This window comes from Diabrotica undecimpunctata, chromosome 3 (assembly GCF_040954645.1).
Source record: "Diabrotica undecimpunctata isolate CICGRU chromosome 3, icDiaUnde3, whole genome shotgun sequence".
In the NCBI taxonomy this organism is placed as follows: domain Eukaryota; kingdom Metazoa; phylum Arthropoda; class Insecta; order Coleoptera; family Chrysomelidae; genus Diabrotica; species Diabrotica undecimpunctata.
Window position 1 is genome coordinate 21797289 of NC_092805.1, and position 23771 is coordinate 21821059.

The 23771-nt window shown below is 33.3% G+C and overlaps 2 protein-coding genes across 5 annotated transcripts in view; one reads left to right on the forward strand and one right to left on the reverse strand.

Annotated features, from left to right (window-relative positions):
* Positions 1-2211, reverse strand: part of LOC140436566 (transport and Golgi organization protein 2-like) — a 33618-nt gene extending 31407 nt beyond the window's left edge. The window contains exon 1 of the mRNA XM_072525491.1: positions 1936-2211. Coding sequence (XP_072381592.1) covers positions 1936-2071 — 136 coding nt within the window. The 5' untranslated portion in view covers positions 2072-2211. The remainder of the gene's footprint in view (positions 1-1935) is intronic.
* Positions 1406-19139, forward strand: LOC140436567 (protein GUCD1). 4 transcript variants are annotated; one of them, XM_072525494.1, is made up of 5 exons: positions 1406-1535; positions 9761-9920; positions 13344-13470; positions 15380-15671; positions 18907-19139. In XM_072525494.1, the coding sequence occupies exons 1-5, from the start codon at positions 1520-1522 to the stop codon at positions 18990-18992; spliced, it is 681 nt and encodes a 226-aa protein (XP_072381595.1). In that variant the 5' UTR covers positions 1406-1519; the 3' UTR covers positions 18993-19139. The 4 variants fall into 4 exon arrangements, with proteins under 4 accessions (XP_072381595.1, XP_072381594.1, XP_072381596.1 ...); XM_072525493.1 differs by lacking the exon at positions 1406-1535 and adding an exon at positions 2294-2523; XM_072525495.1 differs by lacking the exon at positions 1406-1535 and adding an exon at positions 2295-2523 and having other exon boundaries at positions 9766-9920.
* Positions 19140-23771: the final 4632 nt, after the last annotated feature.

A 23771-nucleotide genomic window follows, 5' to 3' on the forward strand; every position in this document is an offset into this window, starting at 1 on the left:
AAAAAATTCTTGAATGTTATATACTTACCAATGTTTGAATTCTTTGGTGGAAGTTTGACAGTTTGGATCAGCCTCTAGTTTATCTGGTCTAAAGTACTTCCCCATTGTAAATTTATGCGAATAAAATTGTAGTCAAATGTCTTTTGCAGAATTAGACTTTTATTCACATAAAACTTGATAAGAATGACAAAACAATTATTTAAATACTGACCAGTTCTTGTCACAACATTAAGAAAACTAAATTATACTACACGTGGCTTGTATTATTAATATTTCTTGTAACACATATAACATTTCTTGTAACATTTTTATAAATAAAGATTTTATTCTATATTTTATTCTTTAATTTTTTTAACCACTTTGGCATTTTAATGTAATGGAAAATAAATATAGTCCCAACATAACAAGAAAACCCAAAAAGTATACGAAAAATATTTATTATCGTATAGGATAAGGATTTTTCTTGTTATTTTAGGATTATATCGATTTTCCTTTACTTTAAAATGAGTTCACAATCCTAGGTAATATTACTAAACTTTTGAATTTAGCGCCATGTATATATAGTTACGCGCCCGATCACTAGGTGATGAGCCAATCATTGTTTTATTCCTTAACACGGAAGTTTCAATGCTGGGTGGTAGTGTGCTATGGTTTATACCTATGTTGGCTCAAAGGGGACTCCCAAATGGCATATTAACATTAATTGCATCTGAGATACATATGCTTGATTTTATAGTAACTTTTAGCCACTTCCAGTTGAAATCAAAATTTTAACAACATAGAACAACATCATTGCTAAATTTACTAGACAGTTAGGAATGATTTCAGTGAATATACTTAATATACATATTTTTCTAATTCATTTTTAACAAAACACTGTACAGGTATAGCAGAAAGAAATTTATTTTTTTTTATTCTCTTATTTATTATGTAGTACCTGCAATAAGGCAACTTTCCTTCGTAGCTCTTAATTGTTAATATTTTTATCAACACAACAGTCATTACAATTACTTTCTATTAAAACATTTGATTTTATAGGACCTTTTGTTTTATATATATTAAGTAATTAACTCTTAGGTGCATATTGATATAGGTATGTGCAACATACCCATACGAGAGCACACTTCTGACCTGATAGGTCACAGTTACTATTATAGTTTTTGTACTATCCTCTTTTTCAATATCTAGGAATTGATCAGGTCCAGAAATCTTTACAGCAGTTGACCATTATAAGAAAACATCCAACCTTTTGTAATATGGAACAATAACCATGTTTAAACCATGGAAAAGGTAATTTAGAAATTTATTGAGCACAATATATTTATAGTGTTGGTTTTAATCAACTTCCAAAAATTGATTGACCCTATCAGTCAGATTAGTAAATTATAGTAACAATGGATTTGAATATGTCTACAGAAAATTTGATTGTGATCACAGATACTTAGAAACTAATTTTATCCTATACAATAAACAGCATTAAAAATAAACTTATTAAAATCAAACACGAGGGTTCATAGTTATGCAATCAACAACAGGTAAGAAAATTTCAACAGAACACACACTGAATAGATCAAAAACAAATTTAACTTAAAAAAAATTATTTTGATGTTATTTGGAAAAGTACCATGTCTATATTCTTTGGTACCATCATCAAATAAAAAGGTAAAGTTTACAATTAGTATGTTCAATCTTTTTGTATATGTTTAACATCCAGTGATGAAACAGCAACTCAAGTAAAAACAAAGAAAACCTCAAAGAAAATTAGTCAAAACAAATCTGAAACCCATATAAAAACCAGATTAAAAAAAAACAATTGTTAAGAAGTCATAGTCAATGTAACAAGAGATTTACAAGCTTTCCAAAATAATACTTTCTCTTCTGTTAATTATAGAACTTTTATATTCATACAAAAAATTCTAAATAATTGTTAATTACCTCCAATAATTCCATTTTTATCGATAAGAGCTGACATTGCTGGCCTTTTATAATATTCATCTCTATTTGTGGCCACTATTAACCTAAAACCACCTTTTTCAGGATTAGGATCCACATTTATAAACAAAATACACATTATGTATCACTTGTCTGCTTTCTAACGTCTCACTAATTGTGCTTTTTGCGTACATTAGCGTTAGCTTCCCAACTCCCAGATTTTATAACCTAACTTTTATCTTCCTCTACCATGGAGTTCAAAGATCCAGTGGTAACAGATAACAGAAAAACTGATAACAAATTCCATTAACATTGTTGAGATTGTGTTTCTATTGTGCGACTAAAACTAAAATAAACAAGTTCGAAAAATGTAAAAATACAAGGTCAGACGTTAACCTTAAAGGTATCCACTTTTATAAGATTTCCATGGTCAAAATGTGATAAACCACATCGTATGGAGGTATTTCGCAGTATAATTCAACATTAATATGAATAGGAGTGTTTATATGAATAGGGTGTTTTGATAATTCTGGCATGATACCTATGGATGTGAAATAATAATGGAAGTATGTGTGAACGTCCTTAACCACGGTAAGATTAAAACAATTCCTTTTTTGATTAGGGATTTATAGATTTTTTATCAGATGGTAAATATTTTTATCCAATTTGATTGTTTATTCATTTTGTTTAACCCTAGTAAAATATTTGTTTACAATGGGTTGTTTACTATTTTCAGTGTTATTAGCTTTAAATTTTATTTACGCTGATAATGAGTCAATCAGGAGATAAGAATATATTTCAAATATTTTGAATTCGAATTATTGAGTTATTTAGGTATTACCTCCTCGATTGAAACTGCATAGCGATTGAAAAAGCGCAAGAAACAGGAAAATTATAGATTTTAGACATGAAATATTTCAAAATTATTTTTTTTTAATATCACTGGCTTCGGAATATATGCCCAATCGGTATATCTTAATTATTTTAATTCTATTTTTTTTTTTTTTCACCTTGGTAGTATTCGAATTAAAAAAAATAATTTATTCCAAATTCAAAAATAAAAATTTTAAAGATTTTTTAACAATTTGAAATTTTTTTGACATTTGACAGTAGAACGAATATGACTAATATTACGATACTGGTCACTGGAAGGTTTTCCCTACATAACCAAATACCTACGCAAAGGTATTCTGACTAATCTTCTTCGTGATCTTGCTATATTTACCTCTTATCTTTTAGACTTTAATTGTGGATGTACCTATTCATTTCCTATTATTTTCGACCGGAGGGATCTTCTTCATATGGTACCTATTGGAAAATTTTGAAGTCAGGAAATTTTAATCTAATCAGATATTTTAACTTTTGATCGTCATCAGAATATCACATTCCTTCCTCACTCTTCACAAGACATTGGTAAGCGAGGACATGCGTAGAATACGCCTAAATACCACACGTGAAAAGCCTTGAGCCGATTTATAAAATTGCCACAGTTAGTGTCCATGCCAGTCATGGCACTAACGACATACCTCCATTCCGTATTGAGATTTGATTTTATATATAGTAACTTCTGTGTTGCTATTGAAATTTTGATATTATCTTGCGTACACATCTTTATCAAATTATTATTTTGTCATCTGCAAATTATATGTTAGTGAGCTAATGTCGCTACTAATCTCCAGCTTTTAGAGGTATCGTCAATGTATATCTTGAAGGGGGTTGGGAGAAAGGCTGCAGCCTTGTCTTACTCCTTTTGTTTTTCGAAGCAGTCTGTTGTAAACCGCTCGTACTACAGCAAATTGGTGTGTTGGCTATACTAAAACCAAAAACACGCATAATTTACGCATAATCCAACCAGCATGAATCAAAAGATCTGTGGATTGATCAGTGAAAATGGGATAGTATGGAGATTCAGATATATCCAAGAGCTTTATTGACTGTTCCCATAAAGTCCTATCCATTCACTATTTTCCACAGATTTGGATGGTATTGTCACATAGTGAGATAATAGAACTTAGACTGTAGCACAATTGAATGAAGAATAAAAAAAATCGGTTTCTGTAGTTTCTTCAAACTTTGATGTAGATGGTATAACGGGGTCATAAACGCAATAGATTATTTTTGACATCATTTTATTTGTCGTTTTTTGGATGCGAGGCGATTAAATGCTCACATTAAACAGGAGTTTATATATATATATATATATATATATATATATATATATATATATAAGTATATTATATATATATATATATATATATATATATATATATATATATATATATATATATATATATATATATATATATATATATATATATATATATATATATATATATATATATATATATATATATATATATATATATATATATATTGATTTATAGTATCAGCAATCGGTCAGGAAATAAAACTCTATTTGTTCAGTCTCAATATTTCGTCACGATTTTGTGACTTCTTCAGGAGAAAACTGTAAATTTATTAGAATAATTAATGATTATATTATATATACAATTTTCAGCGAGTAGGTTAAAATAAATTAAAATTAACAACGGGAATTCACTCTATAACATATTGCGGTTACCATAACTCCTTAATAAAATCAAACAAATATGTCATTTATTTAGATATGCCAAAAAAATTTAAATTTTCATTCTTATAGTTGTAAGTATTAAAATATTCATTTTGTTTACATATAATCATTAATTATTCTAATAAATTTACAGTTTTCTCCTGAAGAAGTCACAAAATCGTGACGAAATATTGAGACTGAACAAATAGAGTTTTATTTCCTGACCGATTGCTGATACGTACGGTCGAAAAAATAATTTGAATATATATATATATATATATATATATATATATATATATATATATATATATATATATATATATATATAACAGTTCAATTTTCTGACACGTGGATATAAAATAAATATAAAATTATGTGAATTCATAAAACTACAATGATAGCGTTACAAAATTGATTGGTTAAGGTTAGCACAAGGTGAAAATAACAAATTATCTTAATTATCATACCTATATTGAGTTAAACAACAAAAGTTGCAGACGAGTTTTATGGAATTGATAAGAATCTACATGAAACGGAATATACAAGTAGAGGAAATGTAGTTATCTAATAAAATTAGTCAATAAATACGAGTGTATTAATTTTATAGATATATATTTTTTTATTAAAGTACTTGCGTGTTTTCTTAATTTTTTATTTATTTCATTTGTTTGCATACTGACAATAAGTAAAACACTTAAAATATAACTAAGATTATTGAAAAAAGACATATACAATTTATTAAACAGACAAAGAATGTTTTATATTAAAATTGTAATTATAACAATAGTTCAGTTGTTAATTAGAGATTGGATCTCTAAAAACTAGACGAACAAGCTGAATTTTGTTAAGAATATTAATTTTGAGACCCGAAAAAAGATGCAAAAAAGTTTACCACTTCTATCGCCCTGCTTTTCCTTAAAACCTTACCTCGTACGGGGAAAACGGAAAATATCGATTTACCAAGAATCTGCACGCCGTAAAAAAATTCAATAAACAAGAAATGTAGCTGATATAATTTTGAACAAAAACCTGTTCTTCCAGAAACAACTCTTGAAGCGACCGTCGATTTTTAATGTCCAGAAAAAGAAAAACTACTTTGACCGTTGCCTCTTAAGCTTTAGCAAAAGGATTCATTGACTCTGTTACCCCAATTCACATTCCAATTGAGACAATCATTTGTCAAACTGAAGAAGCCATCTCCAGTTTACCTTCCGAAGATGCTGAAATAACTAAATAAGACATCGCTAGATTTCTTAGAAACTCAAAGTCTCATACTTCAAATATTAGCCAATCCGAGAAAACAGCCATGAACGAACTTCAGTCAAATCCAAATCTAGTCATTCTTCCCGCCGATAAAGGCAATGCCACCGTCATTCTAAACACTTCTTCTTACATTAATAAACTCCCAAATCTCATTAATACTCCAGACTACAGACCAATTCCTAATAATCCAACAACCTATCTGCAGAGAACAACAAAAGCCATTATCAATAAAACCTCTCTTTCTGTTGACATAAAACAATCTCTAATTCCTCGTGAAAAGTCTTCCAGAGCACCTCGAATATATGGCCTACCCAAAATTCACAATCCCGATATTCCACTACGTCCCATTGTCAGTGCATACAACTGCCCTACATAACCATTTGCCAAGTAACAAAACTTTACAACCTCTCGCCGAAAATGCTTCATCATTCGCCAAAAATTCTTTTCATTTCATCGAACTTCTTGAACAATACCCTATATCACCGGCAGACATTCTAGTAAGTTTCGATATCGTTTCACTCTTTACAAAAATTCCTATAGACTAAACTCTAAACATTCTGAAAACTAAATACAGTATCCAGCAAGACCACTTATCTCTCATTAAACATTGTAAGTCCAACACTTATTTCATTTTCCAAAATCAATTCTACAGACAAATAAGTGATGCCCTAATATGCTCCCCACTATCTCCAGTAATTGCCAATATCTTTATGGAAGTCTTCGAGACCCGAGCACTATCCACACCAATGCTCAAACCCATATGTTGGCTGCGATATGTTGACGCGATACATTAGTCATTTGGCCCCATGGCAGGGATGATTTCAACAACAGAAGACAACCCCAAAAAGCAAAAATCTTATCTAGGGTATCTTCTTCTTCTTCAAGTGCCCTGTCCGTTGCGAACGTTGGCTATCGACATGGCAATTCTGATCTTGTTTGCGGCGCTTCTGAATAGTTCGATCGATGTGAGCCCGAACCACTTCCGCAGATTTTGGAGCCACCAGTGTCTTCTCCTGCCTGACCCACGCTTACTATCTACTTTCACCTGGACACTCAATTGCAGTAGACGGTACTTATCGTGTCTCAATATGTGGCCTAGATATTCAAGCTTTCTTTGTTTGATTGTGCTCACGATTTCTTTCTCCTTTCCGATTCTTTGGAGTACCTCTATGTTGGTGACATGTTCGGTCCAGGATATACGAAGAATGCGTCGGTACACCCACATTTCGAATGCTTCTAGTTTTCCCGTCAGCATCTCTGTCAGCGTCCAGGCCTCCATACCATATAGTAAGATCGGAAAAATGTAGCATTTAACTAGACGTAGTTTTAGGGGAAGAGACAAATCCTTGATTATGAGGAGCTTTTTCATATTGTTAAATGCTGCTCTAGCTCGTTCTATTCTCGCCTTAATTTCTGTGACCTTTCCCATTTTGCATTTACGTGGGAACAGGCCACAGAAATTAATTCGAGAATAAAGCAGGGAATCTAGGGTATAAGAGAGAAAATGGTATGGTGACACATAATATTAAAAGAGAAGCCAAGTCGGTAACGGAGCGATGTAGCCATAATATAACGCCAAAATGCTTAAAAAGAACATTCATTTAGATGTTCTCTAATAACGCAGGACGATAAACTACAAATTTTCAAAAAAATTTGGACATTAACGTCGTGGGAACATAAAAGAAATCATGTTAAAAATCTTTTTCGGACAAGAGCAGTGCGAAGGCGAAAGATACTCAAGATTTAGATAAAAGGTCCAAAAAGAAGAGTGCTCATGACTACTTTTTGGTTTCTAAAGATGCAACTTACCTCAAGGTATGCCGCATTATGTTTTTGAACACATTAAATTTAGGGGAACACACAATGAAACGATGGGTCTCAAAGGAGCCAGCCACTCATGAAATTGATACTTCTACAGAAAGTCTACAAGATTCCAGTATTCAACAAGCAAAAAACAAGATTACTCCCAGAAAAATGAATAAAATTTTCAAAGAAATAAGAAATGGTTGCAAGATATTCCTAAAGTTCCTTCACACTATTGTAGAGCATCTAATAGCAGGGTGTACGTTGACAACAGATTCATAATAAAAAATTACATGTACAGAACATGCTCTGCTCATATCAAGTTGTGTAAAGCTGTTTTAGAAACAGAGAAATCATCTATACATAAACAAAGGAAAGATCAATGTGATACGTGTGTTGCACATAAAATGAAGACAATAAGTACTGAATATTATGATCAGCACATGTCAAAGCAGAAAGAAGGAAGACGGGCAAAAGAATTATTAAAAAGTAGTGCAAATTTTGATAAATTGGTTCTCACGGTTGATCTTCAAAGTGTCTTAACGTGTCCAAAAGTATTAGCTTCCCAATCCTACTATAAGCTCAAGTTCCAAGTACACAACTTCACCATTTATTCTCTAAATGATGAAGATGTCCAGTTGTACGTTTGGCATGAATTAAATGGTGGAGTTAGTAGGAATGAATTTACGTCTTGTTTTATAGATTATATAAATAATATTCCTGCTAACTATCAAACTGTTGTATTCATCTCAGATGGATGCAACTACCAAAATCGAAATAGAACTCTGGCTAGTGCTTTAAGTGATGCAGCAAGAGCAAAATCCCTTACAATACAGCAGTTATCTTGAAAAACGCCATACTATGATGGAAGCAGATTCAGTTCATTCAACTTTGAAACATTACCTTCAGCCTCCAATTAATTCACCAATGGATTATATTGCTAGAACGCTATATTGCTCGGCCAAAACATCCGTATAATATTAAAAACGTAGATTTTACGTTCTTTAAAAAGTAAGCTATAGGCAGTAACTTTCGTTGAATAAAACCTGGAAAAAATGCCAAAGATCCACAAGTTGTAGATATAAGACAATTAAAATATAGCCCCAATGGAGAGGTATACTACACCACTGATTACACAGAAAACTGGAAACTACTATCACACAGAAGAGAAAGCCAAGACCCTTCGGTTTATGAAAAATCACTCTTTAAGACACCCCCTGAAAGAGTAGAAGACAAGTTTAAACACCTTCAATACCTCAAATATCAGTTATTGAAAAAAAACATCATTACTTTTACGATACTCTTCCTAAAATCAACAAAAAATAATACTGTCGAGGGTGTTTGTAAAAATATCATACACTGATACTACAAATCGAAATTTGTTTATTTAAAATAAAAATAATACACATCACTTTACTATTGATATTACTCTTTTTCCTTCAAAAATAACAAATTCATCGTTTATAGCAGGTCCAATGGCGGTTTTGTATTATTTTTTTTTATTAGTTTAATGTTTTTTACTGATTTAAGGATTAAATTTCACCTCGATATCAATATCGATCTGGTTTTGTCAAAAAAATCAAACACTAATTTAATAATCTATAGATTAGAATAAAGGTGTTGCCGGCACATTATTTTGCATGAAGTCTGCTTGTTTCGTATTTTACATTTACTTGTCATACACTTCCCTACAATAATGTAAAACTATACTAGATTTAAGAACAAAAAAATGCATTACTTCCTTTTTTATCGTTTTTCTAATCACCCCGTACATTAACTTGCACTAGTAAGGTAAAGGCATCTAAAAAATAATTACTTATGCCAGCATAATATTCGAAGTGATAAAATGACGAGAACAAAAATAATGTGACTATCTCACGATATAGTTGGAATTGATATTTATCTGCGTGTAAATATAGCAGTGTTTTTCATTCTAAGTTTCTTATCAATGTTAGGCGCGTGGTTGTGGTTTATCGATATAACCCAAATTTAGCGAATAATGTAATAAATCTACTCTGCATGTATACTTTGCAACAAAACTAATCAACTAAACATGTGGAAGAAACGGAAGGCAATCATTCTTGAACCTGGTATGTTATGTTTAACAGTCAGCAGAACGGTTTGCTTTTATTTAATAAGATAAGGAAGACATTAACCTGTTGACATTTATGTAAAAGGTTTTATTTTTTATAGAACAGCCAGAAAAACTACACATCCAGTTAACACATTATAAGCAAAAATGGAATTGGGACTGTGGTGTGTCGTGTGTTTTGATGGTACTGTCGAAGAAGAAGAGAGAAGAGTTGTTGGAAAACTTTTCGCAAATTTGCAAAAATGAAGGATTTAATAAAAGGTAAGAAATAGTTAAGTATTTAAGTAATAATAACTCTTCTTGACTTCTTTCTCTGTAAGCGCAGCAAAGAACTAGGGATGATGAATATTTTTAATTCTGCCTAACGATAAAAAATATTTAAGTTTGACTATCTAAATATTTACAGTGGAATCTACGACCTTGCAGATTGTTGATAAAGCAGTAGCTTGATATTTGGGAATTCGAAGTTTTGGTGACTACTTTTAAATAGTTTTCGGATGAATGAGGTTGTTTTGTTTGATGTTGATGCTGGTCTATTCTTGTTCCCCGAAAAACTAGGGAATATTATGGTCATTCTCATGCCAGGAAAAGGCTAATGGCACCATAGTCTCACGGCTTTCGGAGGGAGACATAATATTAATCTTAGTAAGATTTTTTCCGATAAGAGGTAAAATAAAAAAATTAATCCGTTTTTATTAAAAAAAACTCTTATTATGGTATATTAATAGGCCTTAAAAATAATTTAAACAGTATTTAAGCACATTAATAAAAATAAATTTCGTTATAGATTTTTAAAGCGGGCCCGTCAATTTTTAACTTTAGGGGGACTTTATTAAATATAATCATTCTCAAAATTTAACCCCCAATGCGAGGGTGGCTTTTATCTCTAAAATTTTAAGTAGAAAGTGATATATTGTGATACACAAAATGTATAAATACTAGTCCTGTAGCATTTTATAAACACCATCAGATACAACCAAAATGGGAAAGCCACGTATCTGTCCAAATACCATCCGACTGGCTCAAGGTTTTAAATATCCAGAATATCTCAGAGCTAACAAACATCGTAATTAGATTTAAAAACTGATGCCGTTTGCGTTCCAATATCCAATTTTAATTATAGGGTTGAATATTAAGTTTTGATAGCATCGTTATGAGAAGGTCGAACATTTTATTCATTCTCTCCATAAGCTTTTGGACCATTAATTCTAAATTGTTACTTGTTTCTGTTGTAATCAGTTTTTCCTGTGTGGTATTTGAGATAGATGCGGTGGTATGATTTTATCCCTCCACAGCGTTTGCATATGTAACAGATGGGCGATGAGTATTTGAGGAACTTAAAATTTGAGGTTACTGAAGCGGGTAACGAGATTGTATTTTCTCCCTCAACTTTGAAAATTGTTTCCTTTGGAGCTCTTTATAGACCAAACAGCCTCTGTAGTTAGCAGGATGATTCTCTTGACAATTTGTGCACTTCACATCTTTAATTCGTGTTGGGTTGGACATTCGGATGATAAGTGATTGTCTGTAACATTGCAACATTCTGTTGCAATATTTGTGAGTGCGTCCGAAATGGTGACACCTGTGACATTCCGGAATCTCTCTTTTGAGATGTGGTGGTTCAACTTCAACTATTAAGTTAAGTAGTTTATTGACTTTATAAATGTGTTTATTATTTACATTAGCAACCAATTCTATGTAGAAAAGTGGTAGTTGCTTTTTATCCTCGTTTTATGTTGGAGATATTTTTGACTGAATGTCGTAGTTCTTCGTGTGCCCTTTTAATATCATTAATTTCTGTTGAGGGGTGAATATTGCGGATAACCACTCGAAATACACAGTCCTGTTTTATCTGATATGTGTGAAACTGCGTTTTTTTTTTTCGCTGTTAAACTTTTAACAATATCCGAATAGTTTTCAGCTGAATATTCTTGAAGTTTAATTTGGTTATCCCTAAGACATTTAATGGTATATAGATTTGGTATTTTTTCATCAAGCAGTTCGCGTAGCGGTTTTATATACTCGACATTCTGAATGAATATTAGTGGAGTTTTTTTGGATTCGGCATTTTTATTTTCTTCTTGTGTATTATCACTAGCTAAGGGGTTATATCTATTGGTCGTTGGCGTAGGTTTCTGCAACCAATAATCCTGAATAGTAGATTGCTTTTTAATTCTATTCGAAGGGCTATCTTCTGATCGCTGACGCTTCTTATTTGGAATTAACGTCCAACCTGTATTATCATCATGCAGACGAGTTTATTCAGTGGCTCGTGTTTGTTGTGCTGGTTTGTTTTCTGATAAACATGTCGACGTTGTGACATTCTCATGACGATTCTCATGAGAATCATAAAAATCATACAATCTATCCTTTCATTGACTGGTCACTATGAAGTTTCAATTACTAGGGCCTAACCTTCAAAACCTATAGAATAATATAAAACAACAATTCTTGAGAAAACTGAGAGGCAATCCATCAGGACCAGGACCCTTATTCACATCCAGTTCTGATAATTTTAAATAAGTATCAGATATAGTTATGTTGAAATCGGTCAAGTTAGTAACACCAAGTGAAGGTGAATCACTGGGTATGTCACATATTTGAGTTGAATAGACTGTAGAAAAATATTCTGCAAGAAGATTTACAATATCTAGTCCGTGACTGGATTCAACACCACCATAACTTAACACAGCGGGCAAGGAAGGCTTTCCCCTCTGTGAATTCACAAACGATCAAAATCCCTTCAAATTATTTCCTAGTGATAATTCTGTTAAATAAATATGATTTCTGTAGCCTTCAGCTTTTAACAATTTCCAGTTGGCACTCAGCTGAGAAAAAGTGCGATAATCCAGAAGTGATTTAGATAAAAGATATTTTTTGTGAGCTTTCTTTTTCTCAACTATCAGGTCCTTCAACTCCGGTGAGAACCAAGAAGGGAATCTACGTTTTGAATACCTTTTTAGAGGGATAAATAATTCTATAGCTAAGTAAACTATATCATAAAAAATATTCACAATTTGATTCAGTGGTTTTCCTACAAAATAAATTATCCCAACAGAACTGTGACTACTAAAAACTAAATATTACTAAAAAAAACAAAAAAAAATCTATTTTGCGAAAAAGGAAAAAATGTTATATTCAAAAACTTTTATTAAACATCTGTTCAAAGATGTTTTTGTCGTTTTTTTCTCAGGATGTGTCTAAATACTATTACGACTTGTTTGAACTTTGTTAGCGTAATATTTTGCAAGGATTTCCTTGATTAATAAAGAAATAGCTTTTATCCTATGAATCCGAAGATACATTCTAGTCTGATGATCATCGTTCACAAGTTCATGTAATTACTCTGTGGTCAGTTTTTGATTTATGTTTATGCACTAATTCTTCGACATCACTGACATCACCTTGTCTACTCATCTTGTTTTATCTTCGAGACTTGTCTGATGAAAACATTTACAAAATAATCCAGATATGAATATTCCTGTTCATAGATACTTTACACATGATTTTATACTTTTATTAAAGTAATAAGCTGCAATTTTTTTACATGGCGGGTCTTTTTGGATGTTTCCGTGAAAACACCAAGCATCTACTAGTGACCTTCAAATAAAGGAATAGAAGATGTCATCAGATTTGCTGCTATTTTATCTATTTACATGTTAATAGTCTATTTATATGTTTCAGTACCTGGACCATAGATCTCTGTTACCTACTTAAAAGATTCGATGTGCCACATATTTTTTATACAGTAACGTTAGGTGTTCATGAAGGATACAGGGGAAATAGCTTTTATACTAGTATTTTAAGCAAGGTTTGTATAAATTCACGATTAAATGATATTTTTACCAATTTTCTCAATAACTACTACTTTATCTATCTATAAATATTGCTTGAAGTCTGTTGATTCTAACTTAAAGTGGAAAAAGACTGCCAATAACAATGCTGTCCTCACAGACTGCAGAAAAGTAAAAAAAAAAGACGTCAGTTTGAAGACTACAAGTATTTTCATACTATCGCTTCGTTCTTGGCTTAACATAATCTCCTGATTTTCACATCTACGCTCTGGCTCTGGTATCACTCCAATATCTTTTCTTGTTAGGACCAACTTATATTCACTTGTTGTGATACGTTTTTAACTCAACTCGTTCACTGTTTATAACGATATTTAGTGTGAGGTTGTTTTAAAGTGTGATATTGCCTTAGCTGCGTTGTGTTGTTCCACCAATAATAGCTGTTATATGTAAATAATAGGATGATTTCTCTTTCTGACATAGAACTGTATTCACTTAACGTTATAATGTTTACACGCTTCCTAGGCGTAATATCCATGATGGAATTAAACGAAACAAACTCACTAATTACCAAAAACAACACAAAACAGTATAAACCAAAACACAAACTTAGTGGGAAATGTCCTAAAACATCCTCAAATAAAAGGCAAACAAAAGTAAGGTTATGTTTTTAATGCTTGGTCAGTTGTAAACGTGTGGACAGTGTTGTCAACTTTGAATATTGAAAAATGTCACAATGATTCCATTATACGCACAATACTGAAGGTGTTGTTGGTTTTGTAGCTGCTCGATCGCAATGTAGCTTTCATTGATCCTTATCTCTTTGGTTTATCGGTTTTTATATTTTATGGCCTTAATTATTTTGCGGTATTTTCTTGAATTTCGTATTTTTAGTGTTCTACATTGATCAGTGAATTCGAGAATCTCGGTAGTCATCCGTTCTCTTCTCTTAAGGCCGTACGACACTATGCATTTTCTTGTATCATTTCTTATATCGTTTCTGATATAACAAAAAAATGGATAGTGTCATACAAGCGTATAGTTCTTATATCAGAAACGATACAAGAATTTGTGTCCGCTGCAGTTTCTTGTACAAGAAATGCGCCAATTGCGCAAAAACGTAAAACTTCTGTCATAATGGCGGCTGGAGGAGAACTTTAATATATAATAAAGATTAGAACAGCAGTAGCCAAATTGAAAAACAATAAATCACAGGGATTGGATCAAATAGCATCGGAACTACTGAAAGTAGAAGGAGATGTATTACTGAAAACAATACATAACCGCTTTAAAAATTCGTGATTAGTTTAAGATTATTTTATATCTCCAAATAAGAGAGTAGAATTTCAAGAGCATGCCATTCAAACACATAATTTGTGAAAAAAAAAACAAATTATTATTACAACCTAATTATTTATTATTTCTGTCTTCCATTGCAGCCTGTTGAATATCTTCAAAAATTGTGGTTTCCAATTTAGTTTTAATATTGGGACATTTTATTTCTTTCATTTTTGAACCACAGTATTTTAAAAAATAATCAGCATCTGGCTTGGGGTCCTCAGTTCTACTGCAGTTCTATTTTTATATGTGTCAAAATTTCGACCAATCATGTGCCGAATCACATACAATTTCCGGTAAAAGAACTTGCATAGTGTCATACAGAGCACAAATGTACGTGCAAGAAACGATACAAGAAAACATAAATAACTTTCTATATTAGAAACGATATAAGAAATGATACAAGAAAATGCATAGTGTCATACGGCCTTTAGATTTGTCCATTGTGTTCAGATGTTGGTGTGCTGTGTACTGTTTACAGCATCTTTGAGTTTACAACCATGGGTTGTCTTGGATACTTGGAAACTTGGATATATTTTTACTTTTAATATGTCACAACGATATTGTATATATTTATTTATTTATTTTTAGGATGAAAATAGAATAAACACTAGATTTAAAGAAGCAGAACACGCTGGAGTATTCGTAAGAAAAAAGTCTGTCTCAATTTTAGATATTATAGCTCACCTAATAAACGGTCCTGTGATAGCACTAACGAATGCACGAATTCTGAGTTGTGATATTTGCAAACTCAACAAAATTTCAAGCGAATTTCGTAAATGTATTCCTTGGCCAGCTACTTATCAAGGACATTACATCGTTATTTGCGGTTATGATGTTCCTACAAGGAAATTTTTTTATAGGAATCCATCGTTTAGCGATCGTAAGTTTCTTGTTTCTAGTCAATAAATAGTAGTAGAAAATATGTATTATAATAAAAAAAAACAGAGGCATACGGGATACAGCATACAGCGAATGAGTAAAACGAAAATATTTATGAACTTGAAGAAAAAATTTGATAAGAAGAATTTCTCGACTCCTTTATTATATTACAAAATGAATTTTCTTTTTTGTAAAAGTTTATTTAATTCTTGGACTGTACAAATGTTTTTTTTTTAATTTTCCATATTTTTTCCATTTAACACATTCGCTGCCACTTCGCCAAAAGGCATTTTGTGCTACTTGAGTCAGGTGCCGCTGTTGCCTTTTGGCATTCACAAACTATGGAATTAAATAAAATTCTTTTCATATTTTCTCCATACTAAAATAACTGAATATATAAGTGGCAGCGAAAGTGTTAATAAAGGGAGCCAAGTTCAAGGCCAAAAAAAAAGTTATTCGTATATCGCCGACAGTTAATATCCGGATTGGCAAGCCAGAAATAAAAATTCAAACGGTGTTTTAAAAAGGAAGGTTTCGCACATGCAAAATTATCTCCGTTTCGGGCCCCCGCATCGATTTTCCCACGACCAAACAATTTAGTCGAATCGTAATGGTATTGCGATTTGTTCTTGACTAAACTATTTCAGGGTGTCATCATGTCGTATAACAAAAGAGTACTTGCTTGTGCATTATTTTACATGGAAGAGAATAAAAAAAGGAAAAGAAAATTCTGTGTACATCCCATACTAAGCATTTAAACATGTTTAAGTTACATAACTTAAACATCCTAGTATTTATCATCAAAAGTGTAATTTAAAATAAATTTAACTATATTTAAAGCATTTTTACCCATATATTTAGTGACTTCAAACATGTAAACCTAGAAAGCAATGATGGTGGAATAGCCATTCCAAAAATATCCATAGTTCTGTGATGTAGTGTTCTAATATGCCTTTTATAAAGGATATTTTTAAATAATTTTTTTTTGTTCATGGTATACAGCCAGCTACAGGAATTCATTTTCCTTGTGGAGAGGAAGAAATGTTATCGTTAACAGGTTTAAAGAACTGTTCTGATGTATTTTCGGTAATTAATATCCGAATACTCTTTCGAATAACGATCGTCAGGAAATTCTTTAGTTAAGTGTATGCGCTAGGCCATCTAACACCATAGAAATTGAGTTGCTTATCGATAGTTGCCAAACGTGGGGTCCGACAGGGATGTATACTATCACCCTTGCTGTTTAACATATTATACTCTGACGAAATCATTCAAGATGCAGTAGAGGATGTTGAAGCCGGAATTCGAATTAACGGAGAATGTATCAATAACATCAGATACGCGGATGACATTTGCTGACAGTTATGAAGCCCTCCAGGAGTTAATGAATAGAATCACAGAAGTGAGTCAGAAATAGAGACTTTACTTGAACATTAAGAAAACAAAATGTATGATGATCTCTAAGAAGGAACAGCAAATTGAAAGAATCAGTGTGAATGGCCAACCAATAGAAACAGTAAAAACATACACCTACCTTGGTACGAACGTCAATGAAAATTGGGAAAATTCCCTAGAAATAAAATGTAGGATAGAGAAAGCAAGATCTGCATTTCAAAAAATGGCTAAGCTATTCAAATGCCATGATTAATCAGTACCCATAAACATCAGGACCAGGAAGGCGAAGGATTTCCTGGCTGAAAAATCTACGTACGTGGTTCAACACAGCAATCACAAATATTTTCAGACCCGCAGTTTGCAAAATACAGATTGTCGTGATGGTCGCCAACATCGGAAATGGATAGGCACTACAAGTGGAAGATCGATAGTTCTGCGATTTTTCTTCGTTTGATACATGGGCGAATTCGTGTACCCTCTGATGATAACGCATCAGCTGGACTCTGGTCTACCTGGCCTTTCGGCATACGACCGTTAGCTAACCACTGGCCCCTACGAGTCTGACACCATTTCAGGGTGGCGTGTTACATGAAGCAACACGGGGCTTCATCCTCCCCGTAGTACCTGTGTTGCGGTACGCACACCCGTCCGTTATCCCCCCCCCCCCCCCCCGGGGGCGGAAAGGTGAACGCAGGTCGAGGCTCGACCTCACACGTTTGACAGGTCGCCGCTGAGGAGCTCTCCTCCCAGGTGAATACGTGCCGTAACCTCACGCTTTTAATGGGGAAAGGGTGTATCAGGGACGCAGCACGTTCAACCTCACCTTGGTTCTGTGGAATGAGAGTAGAGTGGTCCCACGAGCTCTTCTCGGATACTAGGTGTGTAGACCGGTGACCGTAACGTCGAAGCTCCCTGCGTGCGTTTCTACAAACCCGACACCTCGAACGACGGCTCTCCACCTCTTCATTTCTTCCCATTAGTCGCCTCTTACGACAGGCTGGGAAAATTGCCCCGACTGTATTCTTAAGGTGGGTACACATATGCTCCGAATGCCGTCTCGAACCCCGTCGCGTTCTCAAGTGTGGACGGAGTCATGTAACCGCGTACCGTACCTCGACGCGTCAACAACGTACATCGAAGCGATCCATCGGTTGTCGGTAAAATGCCTTCGCATCAAAAGAAATTTGAGCGCGACAATGTACACCGCGAATTCATGTTTGGACTAGCTTGCGAATCTTTTATCGAATCTCCAGTCATTCAAAATAGTCAGTCTGCTATTTTGAAGCTTGAAGGTGTTTTTAAAGTTGAGTGCATCAAGATGGAATGGACGGAAGAGAATAGTTTACTCTTAATCGAAAATTATCGGAAAACGAGATATTATGGGATACAAATAATCCCAGATACTACAATACAATAAAAAAAACGATGCATGGGAAGAGATTGCTTCTAAAATGCAAATTACAGTGGATGAGTGTAAAAAAAATGACCAATCTTCTATCTGGATTACGGAGAGAAAATCTTGCATCTTGAACATGCAAATTCAACTCAATTACTGCTGGAACGCTAAAATGTTTGGTACAAAGTACGGAGCGGTGTTCGGTTCGTTACTTATTTCAATGCCCCCTGTAACAACGTCGCGAACTTCTGTTGATCGCGTCGCTGTACGCGACGGGATTCGAGACGGTATTCGGAGCATATGTGTACCCACCTTTATCTCCGCGAGCCGCACGGAGTCTTAATTTCAGTTCTGTTAATTTTGGCGAATATTGAAAATTCCGTATGTCCTCGATCACAGAATTCAATTCTTTATATCATAATTAAAGCTCTACTATATGTTTTAGGTGTTTGTATAATTCCAATGGATATTTTTGACTTAGCCCGAAAAAGTTACGGAACAGATGAAGACATTATTTTTATCGATACTTGACGTATACATGACAAAGCTTTCTGTAACAAATATAATCGACGTTGTTTGTTGTGTACTGCTCCCAAATTTTGTGAATTTTTTTTCTACGGTTTTTGATACTGAAATTGTGATTTTAATGTTGCTACGAAATATACACTTTTAAAATAATGAGTTAGTTTTATTGTTGATTTTTGTGAGGTTTGGGTACATACAAGTAGTGGAAATACGACGTGAAGTGAGGCAAGGATGTATTATATCGCCTCTACATTTTATTACCTACTTCTAATTTATTTTCAAAGAAGCCTTAGATGAAGATGTAGATATTAAAATCAACGGGATTAATATCAATGGTCTCAGTTACGCAGACGGCACGGTACTGATTGCTTCCAATGAAAAAGAGTTGCAACGATTTATAAACAGGGTGACCGTAACATGTATTGAATATGGGATAAAACTTAATACAAGATAAAACTAATGGTTGTCAGCAAAAAATAGTTACAGCCAATGAATATCAGGTCGTTTGGAATAATGTTAGAAAGAGTCTACAATATCACCTATTTGGGCGCCAATGTTAACGATAACTGGGATATCAGCAAATAAATAAGAATACGCATTGAAAAAGCTAGAGCCATTCTATAAACTAAAGAAAATTCTCATTAATAGAGATATGACATTGAACCTTAAAATCATATTAATACATTGCTACACATTCTCCACATTGTTGTCTGGCATGGAGAGCTGGACTCTTACAGAAACACTAATGAAGCAATTGGAGGCCTTTGAGTGTATTTATCGACGAATATTGCGAATAAGTTGGGTTGATTGAATTCTTCTTTTTCTTCAGTGCCTTAACCGGTCCGGATGTTGGAGATCATCAAGGCTATCATGGTTTTGTTGACTGCTCTGCGAAACAGCTCCGCGGAGGTCATCCCAAACCATTGTCGGAGGTTTTTTAACCACGAGATACGACGGCGTCCCGATCCTCTCCTACCAAATACTTTACCCTGCATAACGAGTTGAAGAATTTACTCCATCTGCCATAGCACAGAAATAACGAAAACAATAAAAATTCGAAAATTATAATATTTCGGTCATGTAATGAGACATCCAGAGAGGTATAAACTTCTATACCTCATAATCCACGGCAAGATCGCCGGAAGAAGAATCTCGGAGCGGAGAAGTACATCCTGTTTCGAGTTGTAAACTAAGTTATTATTGCCAATATTATCACTAACTTTCGATAATCTGACAGGTTACTGAAAGAAGAGAATATAGGTACATGACTTTCATTACTTAATTAAAGCTTATACTTCGCTCAATTAAAACATCGAAGACAGAAGGAATCTATCTATAGAATAGATATTAGTGGAGTTTGCTTATTAGAACATTTTGGTAATCATATAACAATTTACGATACTGCAGAAATACTTGGCAAAGTGTATATCTTATACGTTTTTCACTAAAAATATTGTCTTAGCCTTTTAAAAAACAGGTTTATATGTACCAAACGGGAACCTTTTTGATGAAAGTGAATTTATAGCTTTCGTTGTATCTTCCATTGTGGTGCCTTATAGAAATTAACGTTCATTCATTAGAATAAGCGAGTGATTTAAATTACCAAAGGTATTACACAAGATTTGAGAAAGATAAACACATTGATCATAAAATTGACCGCTTTCGGTATACCAGCGGAACAATTCACAGAACACATAAGAATAAGACAAAAAACGCTAAAATGAAAAAACTTTATGAGACAATAGCTACACCTATGCTGTTATATGGATGTGAAAGCTGGGTAATGACGCAAAAAGATAACTCTAGAATTCAACTAGCGAAATAAAATTTCCCAGAAAAGTGATAGACAGATTAATGAAGACATCGAACAAAAACTAAATTTGAAATGTCACTTGATCCGTCATTGCCGCTTCAAAATATTTCAACAATTTATTTGGTATCCCGTATTTACCTTACCTGCAGCTTTTCTGTTCTTAAGTCATGGATTTTAATTTTAGCAAAAAATTTTTTTCTAGTAAGCTGTCGATAAAATAATAGAAAAATATGAAGAAGCGTTTATTTCCGAACTGTGTAATAATAACAAATTAATGTAATTAAAGTAAAAAAACAGAAAACTTTAAAGTTAATGTTCAAAATGTCTACCATTTAGTTGAATACAGTTTATAATCCGGTTTCGCAAAGATCTTTTAATATAACCATTGTCTAGTATTTTTAATCACATTCGCTGCTTCTTTTATTCTCTGTCACAATTCTAAAAGAGAATTAATTCTTTTTTGTAAACTGCGTTTGCGACCAAATTGAAAAATCTAAAGAATTGAAATCAGAACTTCTTGGCGGTCAAGTAAACTCACTTCCACGACCAATCCATCGATGCAAAAACTGTTGATTTAAGTATTGTCGAACTTCTAAAGAATAATGTGGAAGTGCGCGTCCCATTCGTGCAAAAACCAGATGTTTTGTCTTAAGGCGAGAGGTATATCCTTTAGTAATTCGTGTACATGTTCTTGAAGAAAGTCTAAATACAGAAGTCGGTTGACAATTCAAAAGGACTTATTAAGTAATCACATATTACATCACACCAAATGTTAATCTTAAAGTCGAGCCTGCAACTGGGTTTCCCTCTCAGCGTGAGGATTTTCAGAATCTCACAAATGATTATTTTTCCAATTAAATATACCTCATCTGGTAAATGTTGCCTCATCAATTTTGTTTACCTTGTAAAAATTGAGCAAATTGCAGACGCGCAGGTAAATATTAAGGTAGTAAATTCTGAATGGGAGTGTATTAATAATAATATGGATGCAGTTTTTCCCTCTTCAATATTCTAAAAACAGACGATTGTCTTATCCCCGTTGCCAGACTTAATCGGCAAATACGTGGATTATCTGCAACAAGAATTAAAATTTCATCTTCTTCACCGAAAGTAATAGTTTTTGTTGCTCCGTGTTGATTTTTAGGCCGTAACTTAGCCGTACTTTAAAAAATGAACGTTAAACCTCGTTTAAATTTAAAAATGCATTGACAATGACACAAGTCTACTTGGAAAAGAAAAAAACAAAAAATAAAAGGCTAAAATCGCAAATGTAAGGTTCATTATATATATTGCAGGATCCAACTATAAATACAATACATTTTGGACGGCTATCGCTCCCGGTCCAAGGCATGCTCCTCCTTCAAACCTCTCGATTCCATCGCTCTTCTAATTTCTTCATTCTATGACCGTGGAGGTCTAATTCTTTTTCTTCTTCCAGGGGGCTTCCATCTGTGAAGTTTTTGGGACCAACGTTCGTCAGGCATTCTCAATAGGTGTCTAAACCATTTTAAACCTCTTCTTTCTATTCTGACAATGACCGTTTTTGTAACATTCATGTTATTTCTTATAGATTCGTTGGTATTCCTTTCCACTCTTGATGTTCTAGCACTTCTTCTCAAATAATCCATTTCAACTGCCAACAATCTTCTCTTTAGGTCTGCATTAATTGTCCATACTTCAGAGCCTTAAAAAAGAACTGATTCAACCATGGTTTGCCCTATTCTTTTTTTATTCCTTTTAGAAATTTTGCGATCCCACGATAAGGAGTTAATGTTAGAGAGTTCTATGTTCCTAATACTACATAAGCAATTTTTTATTATCGTTTTGAGGTTGTTGTATTCTTGTTCTACATCCATATTTCTTTCCATCTCATCTAGATTGAAAAAGATGTTTAGTACTTGGTTGGAATAAAAGGTGCAATTTATATCTCCGTTTTTTACTGTGTAGTATTGATTCTCTCACTTTCGGTGTTCTGTTTGTAGTATTGTTTAAAGAGGCACAAGATAAGCTAAAAGAAAGTAGTGATCTGTCCCACAGTTATACCCTCTTTCTACTCTGTAGTCTTGGTACTTAAATTTTGATTTCTGTCTCAATATTATATAGTCTATGATCGACTTCCGTTGGAGTGAAAAAAATTGTTTTACTAAATACAACCAAGTGTAACTAGCGCTATTTATAAGCAATGCTAAATTAGCAATCCTCGTGCCACAAAACATAAAATTGTCAATTTTTAAATAGAAATTGTGAAAATATACAAAATTATTGCGAAAATTAAAATCCATATAAACTTTAAATACTCGGTATCTCGAAAACTAGCAATATTTGTATAAGGCATATTGGGCCGTGTCATCATATTTTGTGGTCTAGAATCTGCAACTCAGAGATTGTACATTCTTAATGAATCACCCTGTATATATATTTTCACTCGGATTTTGCACAATACTAGCTTATGGTCGCTTTCTATCTCTGCCGATGTTAGTGAAGTTACATCAAAAATATAGCAAGGGAGCAGCTCTTTATTTGAAAGAATATAATCGATCATAAACTTTTGTAATCGGATATTTTAAAAGGTACCTATATTACTTGTCAAATGTAGGAACAACTTTTGAAATCTTGGCCGTCGACGCAGAGAACAAACAGAGAAAGTATTCGGAGAGACAGAGTGGGAACACGCAGATTGAATCCATCATGTATCAAGACAACCCTGTCTCTATGAGCGAAATATTTATAATCCATCAGTAGGGTGCTAACCTTGCTGAAGATTCCGGCAGCAGTACTGTTAAGCTACTCGATCCACGCAACAGCACTACTGGCGGAGTTAATTTAAAAACAAGTCTAGTAAATGATTACAGAAATTTACTGATTACATCAATATGACAGATAATCAAATTTTAACCGGACATAAGCAAACAATTGCTTACGTGCGTCATCTCGACGTCCTCCCCCTAGTAAGTACGTAGGTATACTTATCT